Source organism: Acinonyx jubatus, chromosome A2, assembly GCF_027475565.1.
Source record: "Acinonyx jubatus isolate Ajub_Pintada_27869175 chromosome A2, VMU_Ajub_asm_v1.0, whole genome shotgun sequence".
Classification (NCBI taxonomy): Eukaryota; Metazoa; Chordata; class Mammalia; order Carnivora; family Felidae; genus Acinonyx; species Acinonyx jubatus.
Window position 1 is genome coordinate 104,766,912 of NC_069383.1, and position 24,885 is coordinate 104,791,796.

At 48.4% G+C, this 24,885-nt stretch overlaps 1 protein-coding gene across 1 annotated transcript in view; it reads right to left on the reverse strand.

Moving 5' to 3' along the window:
• Positions 1-329: 329 nt before the first annotated feature.
• Positions 330-24,885, reverse strand: part of LOC128314834 (basic proline-rich protein-like) — a gene marked incomplete at both ends in the record, with an annotated part of 190,927 nt that continues 166,371 nt past the window's right edge. The window contains 3 exon segments of the mRNA XM_053218748.1: positions 330-378; positions 1,461-1,665; positions 2,288-2,986. Coding sequence (XP_053074723.1) covers positions 330-378; positions 1,461-1,665; positions 2,288-2,986 — 953 coding nt within the window.

Below are 24,885 nucleotides of genomic sequence, written 5' to 3' on the forward strand. Positions count from 1 at the left end.
GGGCCTGCGAGCACATTTCCAAAGTGCAGTAACCACAGTAGTATGATGAGGTGACAAGGCAGGTGTGTGCACGGAGGAGCCAGTGTGTTGTGTGTGGCTGGTGAAGATGATGATCATGGTGATGATGACACTGATGAGGGTTATGATGAGGATGATGGTGATGGTGGTGATGATGGTGGTGACGATGGGGGTGATGGTGGTGGTGATGGTGATGATGGTGGTGATGGTGATGATGGTGGTGGTGATGATAGTGATGGTGGTGGTGATGATGGTGATGGTGGTGATGATGGTGGTGATGGTGATGATGGTGATGATGATGATGGTGGTGGTGGTGGTGATGGTGGTGGTGGTGATGGTGGGGATGGTGGTGATGGTGGGATGGTGGTGATGGTGATGATGGTGGTGATGGTGATGGTGATGGTGATGATGATGATGGTGATGATGGTGGTGATGGTGATTATGGTGGTGGTGATGATAGTGATGGTGGTGATAGTGATGATGGTGGTGATGGTGGTGGTGGTGATGATGGTGATGATGGTGGTGATGGTGATGATGGTGGTGATGGTGGTGATGGTAATGATGGTGGTAGTGATGGTGGTGATGGTGATGATGGTGATGATGGTGGTGATGGTGATGATGGTGGTGATGGTGGTGATGGTAATGATGGTGGTAGTGATGGTGGTGATGGTGATGATGGTGATGATGGTGGTGGTGATGGTGGTGATAGTGATGGTGGTGGTGATGGTGATAGTGATGATGGTGATGATGGTGATGGTGGTGATGGTGATGATGGTGGTGATGGTGATGATGGTGGTGGTGATGATGGTGGTGGTGGTGATGATGGTGGTGATGGTGATGATGATGGTGGTGGTGGTGATGGTGGTGATGGTGATGATGATGATGGTGATGATGGTGGTGGTGATGATGATGGTGGTGATGGTGGTGATGGTGGTGATGGTGGTAGTGATGGTGGTGATGGTGACGATGATGATGGTGATGATGGTGGTGATGGTGGTGGTGATAATGGTGGTGACAGTGATGATGGTGGTGATGATGATGGTGATGATGGTGGTGATGGTGATGATGGTGGTGATGATGGTGGTGGTGATGATGGTGGTGGTGGTGATGATGATGGTGGTGATGGTGGTGATGGTAATGATGGTGGTAGTGATGGTGGTGATGGTGATGATGATGATGGTGATGATGGTGGTGATGGTGGTGGTGATGATGGTGGTGACAGTGATGATGGTGGTGATGATGATGGTGATGATGGTGGTGATGGTGATGATGGTGGTGATGATGGTGGTGGTGATGATGGTGGTGATGATGATGGTGATGATGGTGGTGATGGTGATGATGGTGGTGATGATGTTGGTGGTGATGATGGTGGTGGTGGTGATGATGGTGGTGATGGTGATGATGATGGTGATGATGGTGGTGATGGTGATGATGGTGGTGATGGTGGTGGTGGTGATGATGGTGGTGATGGTGGTGATGGTGATGATGGTAATGGTGGTGGTGGTGATGATGGTGGTGATGGTGGTGATGGTGATGATGGTAATGGTGGTGGTGGTGATGATGGTGGTGATGGTGGTGGTGATGATGGTGGTGGTGGTGATGATGGTGGTGATGGTGATGATGATGGTGGTGGTGGTGATGGTGGTGATGGTGATGATGATGATGGTGATGATGGTGGTGGTGATGATGATGGTGGTGATGGTGGTGATGGTAATGATGGTGGTAGTGATGGTGGTGATGGTGACGATGATGGTGATGGTGGTGGTGATGATGGTGGTGACAGTGATGATGGTGGTGATGATGATGGTGATGATGGTGGTGATGGTGATGATGGTGGTGATGATGGTGGTGGTGATGATGGTGGTGGTGGTGATGATGATTGGTGGTGATGGTGGTGATGGTAATGATGGTGGTAGTGATGGTGGTGATGGTGATGATGATGATGGTGATGATGGTGGTGATGGTGGTGGTGATGATGGTGGTGACAGTGATGATGGTGGTGATGATGATGGTGATGATGGTGGTGATGGTGATGATGGTGGTGATGATGGTGGTGGTGATGATGGTGGTGATGATGATGGTGATGATGGTGGTGATGGTGATGATGGTGGTGATGATGGTGGTGGTGATGATGGTGGTGATGATGATGGTGATGATGGTGGTGATGGTGATGATGGTGGTGATGATGGTGGTGGTGATGATGGTGGTGGTGGTGATGATGGTGGTGATGGTGATGATGATGGTGATGATGGTGGTGATGGTGATGATGGTGGTGATGGTGGTGGTGGTGATGGTGGTGATGGTGGTGATGGTGATGATGGTAATGGTGGTGGTGGTGATGATGGTGGTGATGGTGGTGATGGTGATGATGCTAATGGTGGTGGTGGTGATGATGGTGGTGATGGTGGTGATGGTGGTGGTGGTGTTGATGGTGGTGATGGTGGTGATAGTGATGATGCTAATGGTGGTGGTGGTGATGATGATGGTGGTGATGGTGGTGATGGTGATGATGGTGGTGATGGTGGTGGTGGTGATGATGGTGGTGATGGTGATGGTGGTGATGATGATGGTGGTGGTGGTGATGATGGTGGTGATGGTGGTGATGGTGATGATGGTGGTGATGGTGGTGGTGGTGATGATGGTGGTGACGGTGATGGTGGTGATGATGATGGTGGTGGTGGTGATGATGGTGGTGATGGTGGTGATGGTGGTGGTGATGATGGTGGTGATGGTGATGATGGTGGTGATGATGGTGGTGGTGATGATGGTGGTGATGGTGGTGATGGTGATGATGCTAATGGTGGTGGTGGTGATGATGGTGGTGATGGTGATGATGGTGGTGATGATGATGGTGGTGGTGGTGATGATGGTGGTGATGGTGGTGATGGTGGTGGTGATGATGGTGGTGATGGTGATGATGGTGGTGATGGTGGTGGTGGTGATGATGGTGGTGGTGATGATGGTGGTGATGGTGGTGATGGTGATGATGCTAATGGTGGTGGTGGTGATGATGGTGGTGATGGTGATGATGATGATGGTGATGATGGTGGTGATGGTGATGATGGTGGTGATGGTGGTGATGGTGATGATGGTGGTGGTGATGATGGTGGTGATGGTGATGATGGTGGTGATGATGATGGTGGTGGTGGTGATGATGGTGGTGATGGTGATGATGCTACGGTGGTGGTGGTGATGATGGTGGTGATGGTGATGATGGTGGTGATGATGATGGTGGTGGTGGTGATGATGGTGGTGATGGTAGTGATGGTGGTGGTGATGATGGTGATGATGATGGTGATGATGATGGTGACCATCATGATGATGACATTTATGAGGGTTATGATGAGCATGATGATGGATCGTGAGGGTGACATTGGTGAGGATGATGATAGGGATGATGACGGGGATGGTGATGATGGTGGTGGTGATATCAATGACAGTGACGATGGGAACAATTGGTGCCACCAGGAGTGAACACCACTAAGCACCGATTCGGTGAATGTGGACTGAGTTAACACATGGACAAGTACCTATACGGAGAAGTACTGTGGATCCTGCGCTTTCTGCTCAAGTGTCTTCTAAATGTGCCGGCCCCAGTATACGTGGATGTAATGGAGCTAGAATCCAGTCCCAAGGTAAGGGCAACCATCTCACTTGTATTTAATGCATGGGGAACTGAGGCTCAGAGGGGTTAGCTTGTCAAGTTCACACAGCCGCTTGGACAGTTTGGACAACTGTGCTTGGCCTCCACAGCCTAAGTTCTTGGTCACTGGCTTACGGAGCAGCTGCTCTGTGTGAGACAGTGCTGAGTGTTTGTGAACATCAGTCCTCACCACAGCCCTTCGAGAAGTTTGTAGAGGAGAATATGGAGGTTGATTTTGTTAAGCAATTTGCCCAGTCTCATCCAGCGGCTACAACGGAGAGCCCCACAGAGTCACAGCTGCCCTGCTCCAAAGGAGGGGTGTGTTTTCATCTGCATGTCTGAGCCAAGACCTGAGGCGTTTCTTCAGGTCAGGGCCCCTCAGGGACCCGTGAGACAGCAGATCCAGGGGATCGGACAGACACAGAGGTGGTCTGTAGAAGGATGCGTGTTCAGCCTCTAACGAGCACATGGGGAAGCCCAGAGGCAAGGCCGGGGCCGTGTCCCAGGTGGGGTACCACCAGCCCCCCAACACCATGCAGCAGCCATCAGAAGTTCTGGTTTATCTGGTTTGGATGTGGTTTGGTTTGTTTCGGGCTCCGGAGGGGAGTCGATCCGGTTTGTTTACAGGGAAGGCATTCTTGAAGGTGTGTGGGAGGGATGTTTCCTGGGCTATCAGCCGTGGTGGAGAAAATTAGAGATGTGGCAGACACAAATGAATGGGAGTCCGTGAAACATGACAGAGGGCCAGCAACATGTCCCCATGGCTCGTGCCAGCTTGAGCAAATCTGGAGCTCCGGGGACAGGGTCGAGGACGTCGAAGCATTTCCAACAGGAAGTTGCCAGTTTTATCTTATCCGGAGAATGGACATTTTGTAATGACTTGGCTATAAACTGTAATTGAAAACATATTTTTTAAAAGCCTGTGTTTGGACGTCTCATGTTGTAGATGTGGTGCTGCTGTCAGTCACGGCTTTTTCAGCAAGAGAAGACGTGTTTCCTTCCTTTTTTCCCTGGGAGTGCAAATCCTGGAGGAAAGTCACCCTGTTGTCTCCGCCACCACAATGCACCGTGAGCAGCAGGCATGACTGGGTATCACTGAGGCACACACACTGTGCGAGCCCTCCTTTTCCTCTGGGAACTCGTGAATTGTAGCAAGACAAGCCTGTGAATGAGAAAAGGCATTCAGCTCTCCCGAGCAACCTAGAAGAGGCCAGCTTTGCAAACGCAGCCCTTCCTAGATTGCCCGTGAAGTAGCAGAATGAAGTTTGAGATTAGAAGGACCTGGAATCAAACTTGGATTCTCCAAATAAGTATGGCTCCTCGATCTTGGCCTTTAGTTTCTGTGAGGTCCTCATTTCTTACCTGGAAAAATGGGGGAAAAATAATAATGTAGTTAATAGAGCCGTTGCGAGATTAGGTCCATTTGGCGGGTGTACCTCTCTGGCACACAGAGGCTGCCTGATGAATGCTGCGCCCATGCAGAGTGGGCGTCCTACACGTTCTTCTGAAACTTTGTGTTTCGTTTGTGTCTTTTGGGGCTGGATGGTGGTTTGTACATGCGAGTGTGAGAATTATATGGTAGGAGCCACACTTGCTGGAGATCATCAGCAAACAGATCACCCCTGCTATTGGCGTGTTCACATCAATGTCAGGTGAAGTCAGCAGGGGGCCTGGGGCAGGGAACGCCCTGGAGGCAGGTGTGAGGGAGACCTGAGGCCCGGGGCCTCCAGGCCAGGACGCACTGGGTTTACTCATCTGAGAAGCCCCCTTGCCATTCACCTGCCTCTCAGGCTGTTTTGTAACAAGGTCACACACACACACACACACACACACACACACACGGCATCTTGTGTGTGGCGTGTGCTCAGGAGTCACGGGCTGCCAGAAAAGCCATATTCCTCTCCATCTACACACTTTCCTTCCTTTGCTCTCGGGGAGTCTTGTCTTTTCTTTCTTTCTTTCTTTCTTTCTTTCTTTCTTTCTTTCTTTCTTTCTTCTCTTTCCAAGGAAACTGATCTCTTACAGTGGTTTCTTACATTTAGCTTCCATTTTGCTACCCTTCTAGATAGTTCTGACAATTAGCAAAATCTAGCAAGTACCGAATAGAGAAGACATACTTTCCTTGCTGCGCTTATAGGGAATGTTTCACGCTCTTGCTTAACTACACTGCCGCAAACACTTGGGAGAACAGAAGCGCTCGACATTTCTGGCTTAGAGGAAATCTGACCTGACTCAGTCAGCAGGTGTTTTCCGGGGGGGGGGGGGGCGACCTCTAAAGAGGGGGGATGCCTCTCAATTTTGTTTTCAAAGATTTTTCAATATCTCAATTATCTTATGATCAATCTTTAGTAGAAGCATAAGGAGCAGAACAAAAATTCAGAGGGAGACGTATGTGGAATCTATTTGGGCATTTTCTTAAAATTTTTTAAAAAAATTATTTATTTATTTTTGAGAGACAGAGACAGAGCATGGGCAGGGGAGGGGCAGAGAGAGGGAGAGAATCCCAAGCAGGCTCCATGCTGTCCGCCCAGAGCCCGACATGAGGCTCAAACCCATGACCCGTGACATCATGACCGGAGCTGAAACCAAGAGTCAGACACTTTACCGAGAGAGCCACCCAGGTGCCCCCACCCTCCATTTTAAAGCTATACCTGTTCTTACCTCTTGAGGGGGGAACAAAACACCTTTTCTAAGACCATTCCCTTCCCTCTGCCCTTGAAGTACCTGGGGCAGGTTTTCGGTTTGCTTCCGGTGGCCCGTTTTAGAAATCTGTTAAAGTGATGTCAGCTTATACCCAGGCCCTTTCCCTCTCTCCGCCCTTGGAGGCCAGGTCTGCAAAAGCCTCGGGGTTCGATCTGCATTTGCAAACGTTCCCGGGGGTCCAGGGATCGTCACACCCTGCTTGTGAAGTAGGCAGTTACATCATTACCTGCTGTGCTATAGTTTGAGCTCAATATTCACAACACAGGACAGGGGAAAGACGATAGCTTGTCGTCTTTAAAAGGAAATCTTTGTCTGGAACAAGGCAGAGATCAGAGTGGCTTTTGAAAAGCCAGTTGTGCTGGGGAGGCCAGTGGGGTCGGGTGGGTGCCTGGCCTCGTCCGCGTTTCCCTAGCTTGGCTGTACCTCATCTGTGATGGGGACCTGAGAGGTGGAGGGGGGGCAGCGTGTGACGGACGGGGGTGTCGCGGCAGCCTGCACACAGGTGGCTGGTGTTGGTCAGTGGGGGTGCCGTCCCCCACGCCACCCTGGGTCCCACCGTGTGTCACCCCCACCTGAACACCCTCGCTTCCAGTGTGCGGCCAAACCACAGAGATTTCACTGCCATGACTTGTACCTTCTTAGGTTTTTATGGTTAATATTTTATTGCTTTCATGCGAAAGACTCTTTAGACGTGCGCTGGGGCTGGCTCCCATGTGTTCCCTTCCAAAAATAGCCACGGCCTCTACCGGGTCAAGCCCACAGCTGTTTGCTTGGCGGGCTCTCCGACAACACTTCATCCCGACGAGGCTCCGGGACGTCTCATAAACGCGCTGCTTCTCAGTCCGCGCTGAACGCACTGGCTTGGGGGCCCCCGCACGGGTGTGTGACTCTAGCCTTCCAGCCTCCACGCATCACCATCTGCTCGTGTGATTTGTCTTCCCACTTGGGGACATCTTTGAAAGTGGCTTCATAATTGTGGACAAGGACAAAGGTGGTCACGTCAATGTTGAGCCGTTGGTAGGGTCCCAAGTGACACAGGTCAGCCCATTGGATGGACACCAGGGTCCCAGCAGTACTGTGATGTGGCCGCTGGGAGCGTCACCACCTCACGTCTGCTGTTTTCTGCCTCCGTGTGTGCGTCCCCACGGCCACTCTCCACTGTCATCCATGAGCTTCAACGGCGACAGGGTAGGGGCGTCAGGCTTCCCTGCACGGTCTCTAGCGCGGAGACCTTCGACAATATCGACAAAAATCACTTGAATTTTACTTTATGTCACCAAATAATCACTGCCTTCTTCATTAACATTCATAATCCTTTAATAATGTCTCTGAATTCTAACTTGTTTACTAAATATACACGTAGAAAACACTTTATCTTATGAAATGGACTTGTCTCAGGCCACTCTTCCATATCTGTTATTTTATTGTACGGTATTTTATTTTCTATTTAATTTCATTTAATTAGTTTTCTATTTTCTATTTTCTATTATTTTCTATTTTATTTATTTTATTTTCTATTAAATTTAATTTCATATTTCATGTTATTTTTATTTAAAAATTTTTATTTTATGTTATATATTTAATTTTATATTCAATTTTATATTTCCTGTTATTTTTTATTAGTTTATATTTTATTATATATTTCATGTTATTTTTATTTTATTTTACTTTATTTTTATTTATTTATTTAAAAAATTTTTTTAATGTTTATTTTTGAGAAAGAGAGACAGAGCACGAGCAGGGGAGGGGCAGAGAGAGAGAGAGGGAGACACAGAATCCAAAGCAGGCTCCAGGCTCTGAGCTGTCAGCACAGAGCCCGACTCTGGGCTTGAACTCACGAACCGTGAAATCATGACCTGGGCCGAAGTCAGATGCTTAACCGACTGAGCCATCCAGGCGCCCCTTATTTTACTTTATTTTATTTTCTATTTAATTTATTTTATTTTCCATTTTCTATTTTATTTGTTTTCTTTTATATTTAATTTAATTTAATTTTATATTTCATGTTATTTTTTATTTATTTTATTTTTTATTGTAGATCTCATGTTATTTTTATTCTATTCTATTCTGTTCTACTCTATTCTATTCTATTATTTTAATTCCAGTCACCACACAGTGTGACGTCAGCTCCGGGTGCACAGTCCGGTGACTCAGCACGTGCTCATCATGACAGGTGCGTCCTTCGTCCCTGTCACCTGTTCCCCCTCCCCCGCCCTCCTCCCCACTGGTGACCATCAGAGTGTCCTCTGTAGTTAAGAGTCTGTTTCTTGGTTTGTCCTCTCCGTCTCTCTTGTTTTCTTTTGCTCGTTTGTTTTGCTTCCACAGTTCCTGGCATGGGTGAGATGGTCCCGTCACCACACAGTGCCCCCGCCTCCCGCTGCCCTCCACGGCTGGGGTGTGAGGTGTGGACAGGTGCACGTGGGGTAATGATGGTCAGCTTGAGGTCGTGTCCCTACCAGTTTTCTCGTGTTGCTGTGGAGGCGGGGAGTCCCAGACCAGGGTGGCTGCAGGGGGGTTCCTCCCCAGGTGGCCAGGGAGACTGTTCCAGAACCTTCTCTTCTCTCTGGCTTGTCCATGGCTGTCTTCCCTTGTACTTCATGTTTTCCCTCTTCTTCGTCTGTCTCTGAGTCTGGATTTCCTGTTTATAAGGACACCTGTCACACTGGGTTGGGGTTCCCCTCCATGACCTGAAGTGTGGGGGCGGGGTTAGCACGTGAGCATGAGAGTCTGGGGGACACCATTCACCATCTTGTCACTCACTTATCTCTCAAAAGCCAGTACCTGTTGGGCAATCATACCTGAGTACATGTTTAAAATGTTCCGTGACATCCCAGCTTTTCGCTTGGATAGTGTTTTTGGCAGTGGCGAGAAGGAGTTGGTGTTTTACAGCCAGAAGTCTCAGCTTTCTGGGTGAGAAAACATGTTCTTCTGGGAGTGAGTCTGGGACAGAGCGTGTCCTGGGGTAACTGTGACCCCCAGAACCTTGTCGTGTGGCACTTAGTCCACGGGGCTCTGGGAGATGTCAACACCCCCCCCCCACTTCCCCACCAGATTTCTAACCCATGTGAACCCAGCCTCCTTCTCCTGCCCCCCTCTGAGGCTCACCAGGTCCCCCTTTTCCTGGAGGTGGTGGTGACTGTCTTCCTCTTACGTCCAGAAGGCAGGCTCACTAATGACACATTTCCTCTGTTCATCCTGTCATTAGTGAGCCTGACTCCCAGACGTAAGAGGAAAACAGGGAAAATGTGTCCTTGGGTCTGGGTGCCTCAGGTGGCCTCCTGGTCACCCTGGGGAATTGTCGGGAAAGGGGTGCTCCCATGGGGGATTGGGTGTCTGCGGGACCAGGTGGGGGTCACCCCCTCCAGAGCCACTCCCCACGCCTCCCTGCAGTGTGCTGGGCCCATGAGCCATTTCACCCTTGTGGGAGCCGCCCAGGGGCCAGGGACCTGACGGCTTGGGTGGCCCCTATGTCCCATCCCCCTCCCACCAGCCCTCAGCCCATGTGTGCACCTGCTTCACCGCCTTCCAAGGAACCCACAACAAAGGAGTGGTCCCCATGGGGTGGCATGTCCCTCCTCCTGGGAACTGTCACAAGCCACTGTCTGTGTCAGTCGGCTCCTGATCTGTTGGCTGAGGGCACCTTGCGTTGTCTGTTAATTTGCGATGTTTTAAAATGCTCCCACTCTGGGCACAGTGGCCACGGCCATGGTCCACGTCAGCTCAGCCTTGCTGTCACCTCTGACAACCCGAGCCTTTGGGGCTCCCTCTTCCTTGCTCCCCTAAAGCTCTTCAGTCTCCAGTGTCATAAAACTAGCTGCCACACGGAGCTCATCTGTGTTCACGGGAGAAGTGTGTCTTTTTGTACGTGCGGCCCCCAGATTCCGTGACACAGGAGCTCTCCATTTTGGAGGCGCACAGAGAGTACAGAAGGAGGAAGGGAGGGATGGTGCAGACGAATCGTGAAGTCAGCCCTCAGGGAAATTGTATTTTCCTCAGTCTCCCTTCCCACTGGGATTTTCAAACAAATGCAAGGAGCCTTAAGTAAACAGAAACGATTATGGTGAGATGTTAACACCCACCCCCATCTGTTAAACCCACTCCCCTGTGTTTCCCTGGGGTTAGTAACCGTGCATCCCGGGGAGGAACCCCGTGGCTTACACTCCAGGGGCGTCAGACAAGAATGAAATGTGTGGTATTTGTCTTCTCGGCCACCTTCCCTGAGAAAGCAAGGTGCACGTTTTCTTGTGGGGACCCGTTGGAAGCCCGGCTCAGAGAGAGGAGACCTGAGCCTGAGGGGCTGTCGGGGGGGCGGGCCCAGCCTCCTCCCCGGGAACGGAGGCCGGGGCCTGCCGAGGCCGCACAGCCTCTCTGCGTGGTGAGGACGGAAACCCCGTGGAGAGACACAACCTCTGGATCAATATTCTAAGAACCTAAATCCCTGCCTGAAAAGGGCCGACGTTTTCGTTGCTCAGAGGTAGCCAGACACTCGGGCTTCACAGGAGAAGTTTTGGGAGGATGGAAACGGAGTTTGCCTGTGTTCAGTCGGCTCGCCGCTCCGCTTCTCGAAGGTCGGCTTGGTCATGGCGGCATTGGGGAAACATGGTGTTAATCGCCGTAATTTGCTGAGAACAAGGTCCGCATGGTGGAGTCGACATGTGCCAACTCAGTACCGGCAGGTGACCCTCTTAAAGAGATGTCCGGTAGCCGGGGTCGTGCACTCTAGTTCTGAGCCGAATTACTTTGTAACTATTGCGGCACAGCACGGGTTTTGCTGTTTAGTAGGAAACGTTCTGGACAACGTATTTCTTTCCCTCTTCCTTCACTTCCTCTCTCCCTCCTCCTCTCCTCCTCCCCGCCTCCCCTCTTCCCTCCTCTTCTTTCCCCTTCCTCCTCCTTCTTCCTTCTCTTCCTTCCACTTCCTCCCTCCTCCTCCCCTCCCTCCTCCCTCTCCTCTCCCCTCTTCCTTCCCCCTTCCTCCTCTTTCTTCCTTCTCTTCCCTCCCCTCCCTCCCTCCTCCCTCTCCTCTCCCCTCTTCCTTCCCTCTTCCTCCTCCTTCTTCCTTCTCTTCCCTCCTCCCCTCCCTCCTCCCTCTTCCTCCCTCCTCCCACCTGCTTCTCCCTCTTCCTCCCCCTCCTCCTCCTCTTCCTCTTTTCTTCCTTTCTTCTTTCCTTTTTATAAGCACACCCTGCCAAATAGACATTATTTTATCTTAATTGAATTTTCTTTGAATTGAACTGAATTGAATTTTAGAGCAATTAAGAGAACGAGATAGTATAGCAGCAGTATCTACAACAGCCACATTATGGTGCCTCCCAAGTGTCCATCGAGTGATGAATGGATAAAGGAGAGGTGGTGTATACGGACACACACACACACACACAGACACACACAGACACACACACACACACACACACACACACACACAATGGAATATTACTCAGCCACGAACAAGAATGAAATCTTGCCATTTGTAACAACATGAATGAAACCAGAGTGTATCGTGCTAAGCGAAATAAGTTAGGCAGAGAGAGACAAATACCATATGATTTCACTAGTATGTGGAATTTAAGAAACAAAGCAGACAAACCAACAAACAAAAGACGGAACCCAGACTCTTCACTGCAGAGAACAAACGTGGTTACCAGGAGGGGGGTGGGGGATGGGTGGAGTAGATAAAGGGATTAGGAACATACTTACACGGAACAAATGCTGAAGAACTTACGGAGTTGGTGAATCACTAAATTGTACCCTTGAAACGAACACAACCCTGTATGTTAACTACACTGGAATTGAAATAAAGTTTTTAAAAATCATAAAACCATGCACCAAAAAAGATGAATGTTCCTGCATGTAAATTTCACTGCAATAAAAAAAAAAGTGGACTGAAAAAAAAAGAAGAACAAGGCAGCCAACATTTGGCTCTGGCCAGGATGCGTCTCCTGATGTTGGGGCTGCCCGATTTAGCAAACAGAAGCATGGGATGCCCACCTCCCCTGGAATTTCAGGTGAACGGTGGATCCCTCCTCGGTACCTCTGTGCTCCGCACATGGTCTGGGACACACTCACAAGGCATCCTGCGTTTGGGGCTGCTAGACCCTTGCGGGTTGCTGGAAGGTCCAGTTTAAGCGAGCATCCTGCATTCTGTCTGGCAGGGGGCTGCTCTGGGGGTAGGTGAACCTGCTCGAACTGCTGTCACATTGACCTTGTGCACTCAGTGCGTGCCCGCCACCTGACTTCCCTCAGTCACGGGTGAGGCAGGCATGTCTCAGAGCCGCCTGAGGACTGACGGACACCGGGCTCGGGCGGCCTGGCCTCTGGGAGGTGCCGAGCGAGTGGGAGCAGTTCCGCTTTCTGCACAGAGGTCCTCGGGGACCCTTGTGTCCCCCTCCTGTCTCCCTGAGGTCCCTCCCTCTTTCCAGCAAGTCCCACAGAGTCTGGCAATTGTGCGGGAGTGCGGGAACGGTGCGCACTTTGCAGACATTATTTTCTGGATCTTTTTCCCTCCATCTCTTGAAGGGAATAAAAAGTGCAAATTAGAAACAGGTTGCTGACCTCTGGCAGCGAGCTGGGCAGTGTTTCATGAACAGAAGATTTAAGGCCGTTTAGAGACGGCTCTGGATTCTGGTGGGAATTAGTTTTTATTAAACTCTGGTTTGGTCTCATTTCAGTGCTCGGCTTCAAGAGCAAAAAAAGACAATAAGGGATTTAAACTTAAGTGATTTTCTGCAATTAAAGTCTTCTGGAATTTTAAAAAGCCCAGTTGTACTGGCATTTGCCAAACACAAATGCGTTTTCCACCGGCTCAGCCAAGAGGAGTTGGATCAGCCGTTGGATCCTCAAGGAGCTGATAGTGACCGCATTCTCCGGCTGGGCAGTCAGGGTCCCGGGTCCGGCCCTTCTCACGGATGGTGGCACAGAAGGCTGCTTTGTCCCAGGGGCCCCGCGGGCACACACTCCTCCAGATCCTCCTGGAGCCCTGGGGGTCACGCAGGCTGGAAACTAGGGAAGCTGAAAGGACAGAACGGGACCTGGGGAAGGGTAGATTTCCAACAGCAGGAGCAGCAATGCTCACGAGTGCAGCTACCTGGGCTCGGCCCTGCGCGGGGTGGGCCTGCTCATGTCCACCGCCCGTGCATGTGCCACAGTCTCAGGCCACGTCTGCAGACTCTCAGACTGCAGGAGGATCTGCCCAGGGTCAGGACGCAGGATCGGAAACCCCTGCCTGACCCGCCTGGGATTTCATTTCCTCCCAGGTGCAGAGGAACGTGGAAATGCAGTTTTTAGTGCCGCTTAAGGCTGGAGATAACAGCCGTCAGGACGGCACTAGGGACCCACGGGTGTCAGCACATCCCCCGCGGGAGGCGCTGTGCAGGCTACTCGGTTCGCGGCCAGTGTGCCAGCCCCCAGGGGCTCCCTTAGACGACCCACAAGGTGATGGAGGTCAGGCCCGGTCACACCTGGGAGTCCCCAGCAAAGGCTGAATGGTGGACTCTTCGCACTTGGTTTGGGAATCACTCTACAAATGTGGGATTTCAAGTCCTGTGGGGGACAGGAACCTGTTCTAATGCCAGGCATTTCTACCCAAAAGAGCTGGGTGAACTGGGTGGCTGGCACACGAGGCCAGGGTAACCGGCGCGCATTCACCCCGTGGGGCTAGGTCTCTCTGCCCACAAGATTCAGCCTCTGGTTTGCCTCCAATCCTGGGGGGACGGGCAGGTTGCTCTTGTGAACGAGGCTATGACGACAGCTGAGACAACACAATAAAAAATGGTCACCTGCACTCCACATTGTGACCTCTCTGCACCCCCGTTCTCGTTGCATATAATGGGGGTGACAAGGGTGGGTGCTTTGTGAGGTCTCGCGGGGATATGCAGAGCACACAGAGTGTCATCTGGTGCATGTGAGCTGCTGTGTGTGTGTCCGCGACCATCGCGTTGAATGACTTAAGGTAGGTTAAGGCCCCAGCACAGTGACCAGCGCTCAGGAAAGCGCACTGGAAAGATGCTGAGCGTCTAATTTCCTTGGGGTGAAAGGAGAGCTCCAGAGTCTTGACGTGCTCCCCTCGCAGCCCCCAGTCCCATCTGGGTGACTAACCAAGTTCAAACACATCAGGGACTAGAAAAGAAACCGTGGGTTTGCATCTCTGGGAGGGGTCTCACATGGCTTTTTTTTTCCAGTGCTGACTTTGCCTTCAGGAGAGAAAGGACATGGTTCTTCCATGAGGCTTCATCTATTTTTTTTTTTATTTTTTAATGTTTATTCATTTTTGAGAGAAAGAGAGAGAGAGAGAGAGACAGAGTGCAAGCAGGGGAGGGACAGAGAGAGAGGGAGACAGAATCTGAAGCAGGCTCCAGGCTCAGAGTGGTCATCACAGAGCCTGACTCGGGGCTCGAACTCAGGAACCGCGAGATCATAACCTGAGCCGAAGTTGGACACTCAACTGACTGAGCCACCCAGGCACCCCATCCTGTTTTGAAGACAGCCTTGCAGGTGGAATTCTTCAGTGTTGTGTATAAGAGACCTGAAGTGAAGAGATAAAATACCAGAGACAAATGGCGGGCTTGTGGTGAGGAGCGGTTCGGGGATGAACCCGGAAGCAGAATTTAAAAGCAATTTCTCTCCCCAGCGCCCTTCTGCAGAGCACCTGAAGAGTGTCTCGTTAAACCATAGTAGTAAGTTCCACAGATGAAGTCAAAGAAGGCCATCCTCAGGCACGTATTTCCAATCCAAAGGGGAGAACACCTCAGTGTCATTAAGGATGGGAATGAATAAATTGTGATAGGGCTTTATGTCTTTTTTTTTTAAATAAATCTGCCTTGTCCTTCCCTTCCAGATGACCATAATTGCAAAGCAGAGCTTGATTTGACACCGGATGGCAGGACAGTGGTGTGGTCACCCTTTGGTGGGCAGTCCCCAGGAACACACAAGACCCAACCCCAGAACAGAACCTGAGCACAGCAGGGAGAAATGCGTGATTGAGTGCTGGAGGGAAAAGAAAGGTGAGCATGTTGCACAAGAACCATGACCGAGTAACTTAGCACAACATTCTCTGCCAGTGTTCACCACGGCTACTTGGGTGGACGGGACCACAGCTGCCCTTAGACGTTGCGTCCTCCTGAAGACGTGGCACCAAATTCTCCCAAGTCCAAGAGAAATGTCATCCTGCACTTCCTTTGCCGTCTTGAGTCCAAGAGAGTGCACCCTGCTGCAGTTACTAAGCTGTTAGTAAAGAAATAATAAAATGCCTTTTAATGCATTAGTCGAAACAAGAGATATAACGGGTGAGCTAGTAAGTGGCAAAGCGGAGATCTGAAACCCATCTGGGAGGTTCCAAAGAGCTCTCTCTGTGCAGCATCGATTCTGCCTTTCCCACCCCCTCATGGGCTGAGACCCACCCCCATCCCCCCCCCGCCCAAGAGACATGAGTGTGAACTCACATCTACTGGTGTGAACTCATGTCTACTGGTGTGAACTCAGGGTCATCTTCCCAGGAACCCAGAGGATTTGCACTGCACACACCCATAGGCCGGGCACAGATCCCTTTTTCTCTCAATCACCTCCCAAGTCTCATTGAAAATTAAGCCATTTTCAGTTCTAAAGTTGATAGCTTGTCATTATCTTCATTAACCTTACAAGGGTCAATTCCTTGAGCTGCAGTTTTTATAAAATTTTAATTTCTGTTGCACATTAACAATGACAACTGCAGACACGCCTCCTCCAAAGTGTGGATATCATCCAACACAGCCCTGAGTCACCCCTGTTAGGGTTCTCCTGTATTGGAACACTGTAAGAATTAGTAATTCATTAGACACATAGTTGTGATAGTTAAGAAGTCTCAAGGTGGAGCCAACTGCCCTTGGCTAGCAAAACAAAGTCCATGATGAACTGTATACCTTAACTTGTTCCTTAGATTCCAGTTGTACATAAACTCAAATTCTTTTTTTTTAATGTTTATTTATTTTTGAGAGAGAGACAGAGAAGAGAGGAAGACACAGAATCCGAAGCAGGCTCCAGGCTCCGAGCTGTCAGCACAGAGCCCAACACGGGGCTCGAACTCACAGACTGTGAGATCATGACCTGAGTGCAAGTCACATGCTCAACCGACTGAGCCACCCAGGTGCCCCGCGTAAACTCAAATTCTTAGATGGGCTTACATGGGTGACAGTGAAATGGCAGGAAAAATGCTTTTTGTTGAAATGTGTCAAAGTGATGTCAGTTGAAAATGAAGAGCCGTAGCATTGCACATTTCATTATCACTCGGGAGCGTGGCACTGACTGGTCCTGCCCCACCTAGGACTCACGGCAAGAAGTGGTGCCTGAATCCCATGCCCAAAGCGGGCAAGTGCAATCCATTTTTAGGTTTTAGTGCCTCCAGGATCAGACACAGCTTTAATTAGGAAAGTTGGTATAGGTTTTTCATTTTCTTGTGGTGTTTAGTCAAGCACTATGGGATAAAAATGGAAACCAGCAATCCCCAGGGGAGTCACTCACAAGTTTTCATTTATCCTGGAAACCACTGGGCATCAAAGACCAATGAGACCTCTGAGCTCTTCCTAATGTGGAAGTCAGCTCCTGAATCTCATCGTTGAAGATGTTATATGAAAATACTGGGGATGTTTGGTCAGCTGAAGCATAGATTTTTTCTTCTATAAATAGAGCACAGAGAAATAGTCTTTATTCAGTGATGTGAGTATACATAACTAGCAAACAAAGACAGTATCTAGTCATGTGTTAAAGTAATTAAAAAGAAGTCGTTTCTTTCCCTTTTTTTTTTGTATTGGGTAAAACATAATCAACTTGCATTTTGAGGACAGAATAGCCTTGTACAAACAATCAAGAAACACAAGAAAGATGCCAAAAATATTAAAGAAAAAGTCAGCAAAACAAATATACACAAAGAACACAAAACATAACCAGATTGAGGTCATCCTAAGAATTAAGGTTTGATTTACCATTCCAAAAGTCATCAGCACAGTTTACCCATTATAAGAATAAAGGAGAGGAAAAAACGTGACCATCTCAAAAAAGGAAGAGAAGGCATTTGGTAGAGATCGACATCCATTAATATATTAAGGGGAAAAAAAACCATAGCCAACTAAAAATTAGATAAACAAGCGCTTTTTGACTTGAAAAGTTTGTCCACAAAGATGCTAAGTGAGCATCATGACTTAAAGGTGAAGATTACATACGCTTTTCTCCAGAGTTACTAAACCAAACACGATATACGACAATCCCTCTGTTATTGGATATTGTGTTGGGGGAGTCTCCAGGGGAACGAAAGGCATTCTCCATGATGGCGGGGAATGCTCGGCTTTTTGGGGTGGTAACACCATGCTGTACCCCCACAAACATGGTGAAAAGCTCCCATTGAGCTGATTCCGTGCAGATGTTTGGACTTCCCAGTCATTTGGATTTGGGCACTCTTGGGGTTTGAGAGCCGTGTCTCAGTAACATTTGATTTTGCATTTTCTAATGACTAATACATTTGAGTACCTGTTAGCAGGTGTAATTTTGACCAGAATGTCTTCATTCGACCCGTGGTTCAAGTCTCTTGCCCGTTTTTCTTTGCACTCTTTTTTTATGGACTTGTAAGAGTTTGTTTTATATTTTAGACATTGTTGTTTTTGTCAGTCATATGCTTTCACAAGCCATTCTCCCACTCTGTGGCTCAAGTTTTCATTCTCTTTTCAGTGTTTTTGGTGAACAGAAGTTCTTAATTTAATGTGGTCAAGTTTATTGTTCTTTTCTTATTATTGGTGTTTGTGCCTTACTGCAAGTATTTTCACTTCACCAAGCTCTTGAAGATGGTCTTCCCTGGTCTGATCCATAAATCTCATTCCTTCTTTTTGTATTTATATCTGTAATCCTTCTCTGTGGTGTATTCTCCATATAGGTGTTCATTTGACCCACCATCATGTTGTGCATCATTCTTGGATCTTTGCACCAGAAGCAGAAGTAACAAAAGCAAAAATTGACAAGTGGGACTATGTCAAACAAAAAAGCTTTTGCCCAGCAGAGGAAACCATCAACAAAATGAAAAGGCAGCCTACGGAATGGGAGAAGATATTTGGAAATCATATATCTCATCAGGAACTAGCATCCAAAATATACAGAGAACTCACATAACTCAGGAGCAATCAGCCAATCAATCAATCAAACAATTAAAAAATGGGCAGAATATGTGAGTAGACATTTCTCCAAAGAAAACATGCAAATGGCCCACAGGTACCTGAAAAAATGCTCAACATCACTCGTTGTTCGGAAAATGCAAATCAAAACCACAATGAGATAGCACCTCACACCTCTCAGAATGGCAAGGAAAAAGCGTTGGTGAGTGAGGATGTGGAGACGGGGAACCCTCAAGGGCTGCTGATGGGAATGTAACCGATACAACCATCAGGAAAAACATTGTGGAGTTTTCTAGGGAAATTGAAAATAGGACACCATATGATTCAACCATTCCACTTCTGGGTATTGAGCCAAAGGAAATGAAATCACTATCTCCAAGAGATGTCTGCACCCCATGTTCATGGCAGCATCACCATCCATTATCATAATCGGCCACCCAGGGAAACCACCTAAGTGTCCGTGGATGGACGAATAGATGAAGGAAATGTGGTCTAGGCATACAATGGAATATTACTCAGCCCTGAAAAAGAGGGATGTCCTCCTATTTGCAGCAACACGGATGAATCCAGAGGGCATTACGCTGAGTGAAATGAGGTAGACACAGAAAGACAAATACCGTACGATCTCACTTGCATGTGGCATCTAAAACAACAAACTCATCATAAAGAGGCAGTGCAGGGATGGTTGCTGGGAGCTGGTGAGTGGAGATGATGAGTAAGTTTGGGGGTCTAATGCACAGCGTGGTGACTCTAATACCGTGTTATATACTTGAAAGTTGCTAAAAGAGTAAATCTTACATATTATCACCACACACACAAAAGGAAATTACATGAGGGGACAGATGTGTTAACTCATCCCATTGTGATAAACATTTTGCAAGATATGCATGTGTTGAGGCACCATATTGGACACCTTAAATGTACACAATGTTGTATGTCAATAATATCTCAACAAAGCTGGAAAATACATCCACCCATACATATCCTTGGGTTTTTGCTGTCTTGTCTGAAAAAGTAAAGCAACCTTTGGTAGGCTAATGTGGGTTTTACTTGGCATTTTCATCTGATTGGTTGTTGGCTTTTCTAGATCTTTCCAAGGCTTTTTTTTAAATTTTTTTAATGTTTATTTATTTTTGAGACAGAGAGAGACAGAGCATGAATGGGGGAGGGTCAGAGAGAGAGGGAGACACAGAATCTGAAACAGGCTCCAGGCTCTGAGCTGTCAGCACAGAGCCCGACGCAGGGCTCGAACTCATGGACCGCGAGATCATGACCTGAGCCGAAGTCAGACGCTTAACCGACTGAGCCACCCAGGCACCCCTTTCCAAGGCTTTTATACTGATGTCTACTTTTAGGCATCAGTCAATTAGCCAAGTCCTTGGGCCATCTTGTAGGGGCCCAACAGTTGTGAGAAAGCCGAGTGTTTGCAGAGGAGACAGCTGGGTGCGGAGCTGGGGCTACCTTGTGCGCTGTCAGCCATGCACGTGCTGAACTGAGTTTGCACCCACGGCCAGAGGCGGTTCCATAAGACCGAGATGCAGCTGTCTTTGTCTATCTCCATCCAACATTCTCGTTTCAACTCCGTGTCCGTGTAGGTAGAACGTACCTTGCCTTTCCGGAGACAAACGGCTGATTCTAAGCCCTGTGATGCTTCATTTCCAACAAACGCTATTCCTGTCATTCTCCAGGATATTGCCCAGTTAGGGCGGCGAACTTGGGAGGAAATACCTGTCGTGTTGGGTGTGGAGCTCCCGCCCTCATGCAGCCCCGGTGTTGTTTCCACATTTCGTTGAGCTTACTCGGTCCTCAAACCCTGAAATGCTTCCTTACAGGGTCACTGTCCTGCTTTAATATAGTTTTTTCACCTGATTTTTAAAATAACTCACTTAAAATTTTTTAATGTTTATTTATTTTGAAGGAGAGAGTGTGAGCAGGGGAGGGGCAGAGAGAGAGAGGGAGACACAGAATCCGGAACAGGCTCCAGGCTCTGAGCCATCAGCACAGAGCCCGATGGAGGGCTTGAACTCACAAACTGTGAGATGATGCCCTGAGCTGAAATTGGACACCCAACCAACTGAGCCACCCAGGTGCCCCCAAAAGATAACCCACTTTAGAATGCCTACTCTCTTGGGGTGCCTGGGTGGTTCAGCCGGTTGAGTGTCCAACTCTTGATTTTGTCCCAGGTCATGATCCCCTGGTTCATGGGATAGAGCTCCGCATAGGGCTCTGTGCTGATGGTACAGAGCCTGCTTGGGACTCCCACTCTCCCTCTGTCTCTGACGCTTCCCTGCTTGTGCGCGTCTCTCTGTCTCTCAAAATAAATAAATAAACTTAAAAAAAAACCCACTTAGAATGCCCAGTCTCTCTACAGGAGATTGTATGTGTTTGCAGCAACCCCAGAGAGGGCACCACTGGGAAAAGATGCACCTTGAAGCTTCTGTGCTGAACCCAACAGGTTCCTGGCGTTCTTCTAGTTTCTATTCCTTCCCACAGGATCCTTCACTCCAAACCCCTTCTTGCCAGCCGTTTCCTATACACTGAATATGAGGGCTTCTCAACGCCCTCATGTTTGCACAATGTTTGCACATTTAGACTTGACTCCACCAGGGGATACTTTGGGTGTTGGAGTGAGGGGTGGGGGCTGGGGTGCATTGATGTGCTACGTGGAAAGTTATCGTAAACGGAACAACCGTCTTTTCAAACTTCTGTCGGAGATGGTTCCCTTCGTGGAAGATCTGCCCAGGGAGGCAAAGGCTGGGCAGCTAAAGGAAGAAAAGGATCCTGAAAAGAAGGAAGGGGATGAATGGGGATATTCATTGAGGTTTTCATCTCATTGTTGTCCCGTATTTCATTGTATTGCATCTGATGACACTGGGCTGTGTTTCGTCCTATGGGCGGATTTTGACTCTGGCTTCTGTGGGTCCAGCTAGACTGAGATTCTGCTAAACTGGAAGAAGAGGTGTGGACTTGTCTTCTCCGAAGGATCAAGGAAATCTGGCCTTCTAAGCCATCGGAAAATCACCCAAGTTAGCTATGAATTTTACTACCATCCATTTCTTATTACAAATGTCTCTTCATCCCAGATTTGTTCATTTTTCCCCCCTAAATACAATCACTTTCTCTTCACGTGTTCATTTTCAGTTTCCTAACGTGCACTGATTTCTATTCTCCCTTTTTGAAAAACTTTTTAAAAATGTTTTTATTTATTTTTGAGAGAGAGAGAGACAGAGTGTGAGCAGGGAAGGAGCAGAGAGAGAGAGAGAGGGAGACACAGAATCCGAAGTAGGCTCCAGGCTTCGAGCTGTCATCACAGAGCCTGACGCGGGGCTTGAACTCACGAACCACGAGATCATGACCTGAGCCGAAGTTGGATGCTTAACTGACTGAGCCATCAGGGCGCCCGTGATTTCTATTCTCTCTTAAGCTTAATTTGATTCTTATAAAATTGTTAGATGGGGTCCCTTGTAATTGTTCTAGATCTTTGCAAGCAGGTACGAGTTGGAGGTAGTAAGTTGGTCACTTGTCTGCCGATTTTCCCTCTGGGGATTATAAACATGGGCTTCAGAGTCAGGCAGACCTGGGTGCGAATGCCGGGTATGAGTGTCATGGCTGTTCAACACCAAGAGCTCCTGAAGCTCTCTGTGCTTCTGTTCATCCTCTGTCACATGGGTTCTGATGCTCATCTGGGTTCATGTTGCTGGGAAGATGGAACCATTTCATGTTCACCAAAGCATACAGCTCGTCACCCAACGCAGTCACTGCTCAGTAGATGTTTGTTGAATGACTGCAGGAACGAGTAATGAAGAGCTAATAGAGATTTTGATTGCTGTTTCAAAAAACTCACATGCGGGGTGCCTGGGTGTCTCAGTCGTTTGAGCATCAGGCTTCAGCTCAGGTCATGATCTCGCTGTTTGTGGGTTCAAGTTCCACGTCAGGCTCTGTGCTGATAGCTCAGATCCTGGAGCCTGCCTCGGATTCTGTATCTCCTTCTCTCTCTCTCTTCCCCTCCCCTGCTCACACTCTGTCAATCTCTCTCTCAAAAAATAAATAAAACATTAAAAAAAAAATCCCATGCCCTTTGGATGTCAAAAAGACGATGGATTTCTGGCTCTGGTCAATGCAAAACCTTCCCAGACCCAACAGCTGTTGATTTGGGCTGATTTCCACTCTATTGTCCTTGGCCCCTTATTTGAAAATTTTGAGGCAACTTATACTGTAGAATTCTTTGATTTTTAAACACTTGACAAGATTTACACAATATATGCAAACCGGGAGACTATAAATAGCCTGTCTTTAGTTCAGTTCAAGTTCTGAGGCCAAATGAATCCAACCCACACCGGGTTTTCATATCACATGAAGAAGAAAAATCCTTTGGTGTCGTGGAACACGATTAATTTGAGATAATTCTAGATGTACGTGCAGTTATAATTAATTCAGAGGGATCCGTTGTTCATCTTTCCCCCGTGGTAATATTTTGCAGAGCTATAGAATCACCAGCAGACTACTGCACTGATACATCCACCAGCCTTATTAAGATTTCCCTGGCTTTACTGGATACTCATTTGTGCGCATGTGTGTGTATCACGTTCTCTACATTTGACCGCTTGCGTGGGTTCATGTATCCTGGCAATCACCGACCTGTTCTTCACGCCTCAAATTTTGTCATCTTCAAAATGTCATATAAAGGAAACAATCAAAACCTGTTTTGGATTGGCTTTCTCATGCTTTCCCCTGTAATCCCCAGAGTTACATTCAAGTTGTTATTTATTTCAATAACTTGTTCTCCTTTAACCAGTGAGTATTATTCGCTGTGTGTAACATTGTGGTTAAACATTCTCCTGTGGGAGGACATCAGTCTTGATTCCAGTTGTCGGCTGCCACAAATAAAGCTGTAATGAACATTCACGTACAGACTTTTGTGTCAACATAATTTTCCTGGGATGCACGTCCAAGAGTGCAAATGTTGGGTAGTGTGTTGGTCACATGTTTAGTTTCTTAAGAAAATGCCAGTTTTTGAGAGCAACTGAAACATTGTACACCCCCACCAGCAATGGAGGGATGAACCAGTTTCTCCTCATCCTCACCAGCATTTGGTGTTAGCATTTTATTTTATTTTACCTTATTTTTTAGCTGCTCAGGTAAGAGTGTGGCCGTATCTGGTTGTGGCTTTAAATGACATGCCCTAATGGGTAATGAGGCTAAACATCTTTTCATGTGCTCATTTCTTATCTGTGCATCCTCTTTAATGAAATATCTTTTTCATTAAAAGGAGGAGAGTGGCAGGATCCTCCTATCTGGGTCCTATAGCTACTTCAGGCTGCATAGACACAGTGCCTCCCCTGACCAGACCACTTTCTGGATTTGAGTACCTTCTCCAGCTCTACCTACTCATCCCATGTGTCTGGAAGGACAAGGAAAATCTCGGCCTGCAGGCTTATGAGGCTCTCTGGACCAGGGTCCTTAATGTGACTGGGTCTCTTTTCCATCTAATGTTCCCGGTGTCCCTGGGCAGGAGAGTTACAAGGACCAAGAGGTTTCCCAGACTGGGCCATTTATTATGGCTGTCTCCGTTCAGCTGCCTGGTGTCTCTGGGCAGAAATGAAGGGTCTCGGTCCACCAGACAGGGAGGCGGCCCAGATCAAGCCGTGGTTAGGTCTCCCTTGCTCACCCCGACCCTTTCTGTATCTGTCAGACGTAAAGGAAGTCAGGCTCACAGAAGAGGACAGTGCTTCCTCTGGCCACTCATTTTTTAAAGTGTATTTATTTATTTTGAGAGAGAAAGAGAGAGATTTTGAGCAAGAGAGGGGCAGAGAGAGAGAGAGGGAGGGAGAGAGACCTCAGCAGGCTCATCAGTGTGGAGCCCGACGAGGGTCTTGATCCCATGAACCGTGAGACCATGACCTGCGCCAAACCAAGAGTCTGGCCACTAATTGTAATTGATGCCTCCACTGACGTTCCTTGCCAGTGGTGGGGGATAGCATGATGGTGTCAGAGGGGCTCATGTGCTATCTATCCCCTGGGGGGTGAGGGGGCACGGAGCTGCTGTCTGTTGCCAGGCTGGGATTCTTCTATTACCTGAGTCAACCTTTGCTGGGTGGGGGGTAAGTGACACCCTGCCCCCGTGCTGGGACCCAAACCAGGTCGCCTTGTCTTAGCCCAGCTCAGACCTCTCCCTTGCTTACCTCTACGGTGGGGGGGGGGGGACAAGGCACTAACAGATCTGTGCCACACTGTCCCCGGTAGATGCTCTGGCTGCCACCGCAGCGTCAATCATACAAAATAGTTGAAACAGTCTTCTGTACAAAAGGATCTTGATTTCTCAGTCAAACAGCCAGGATTGTGGTCTGGAAAAGAAACTTTATTTTCTGAAATACATACTGACTTCTACGAAAA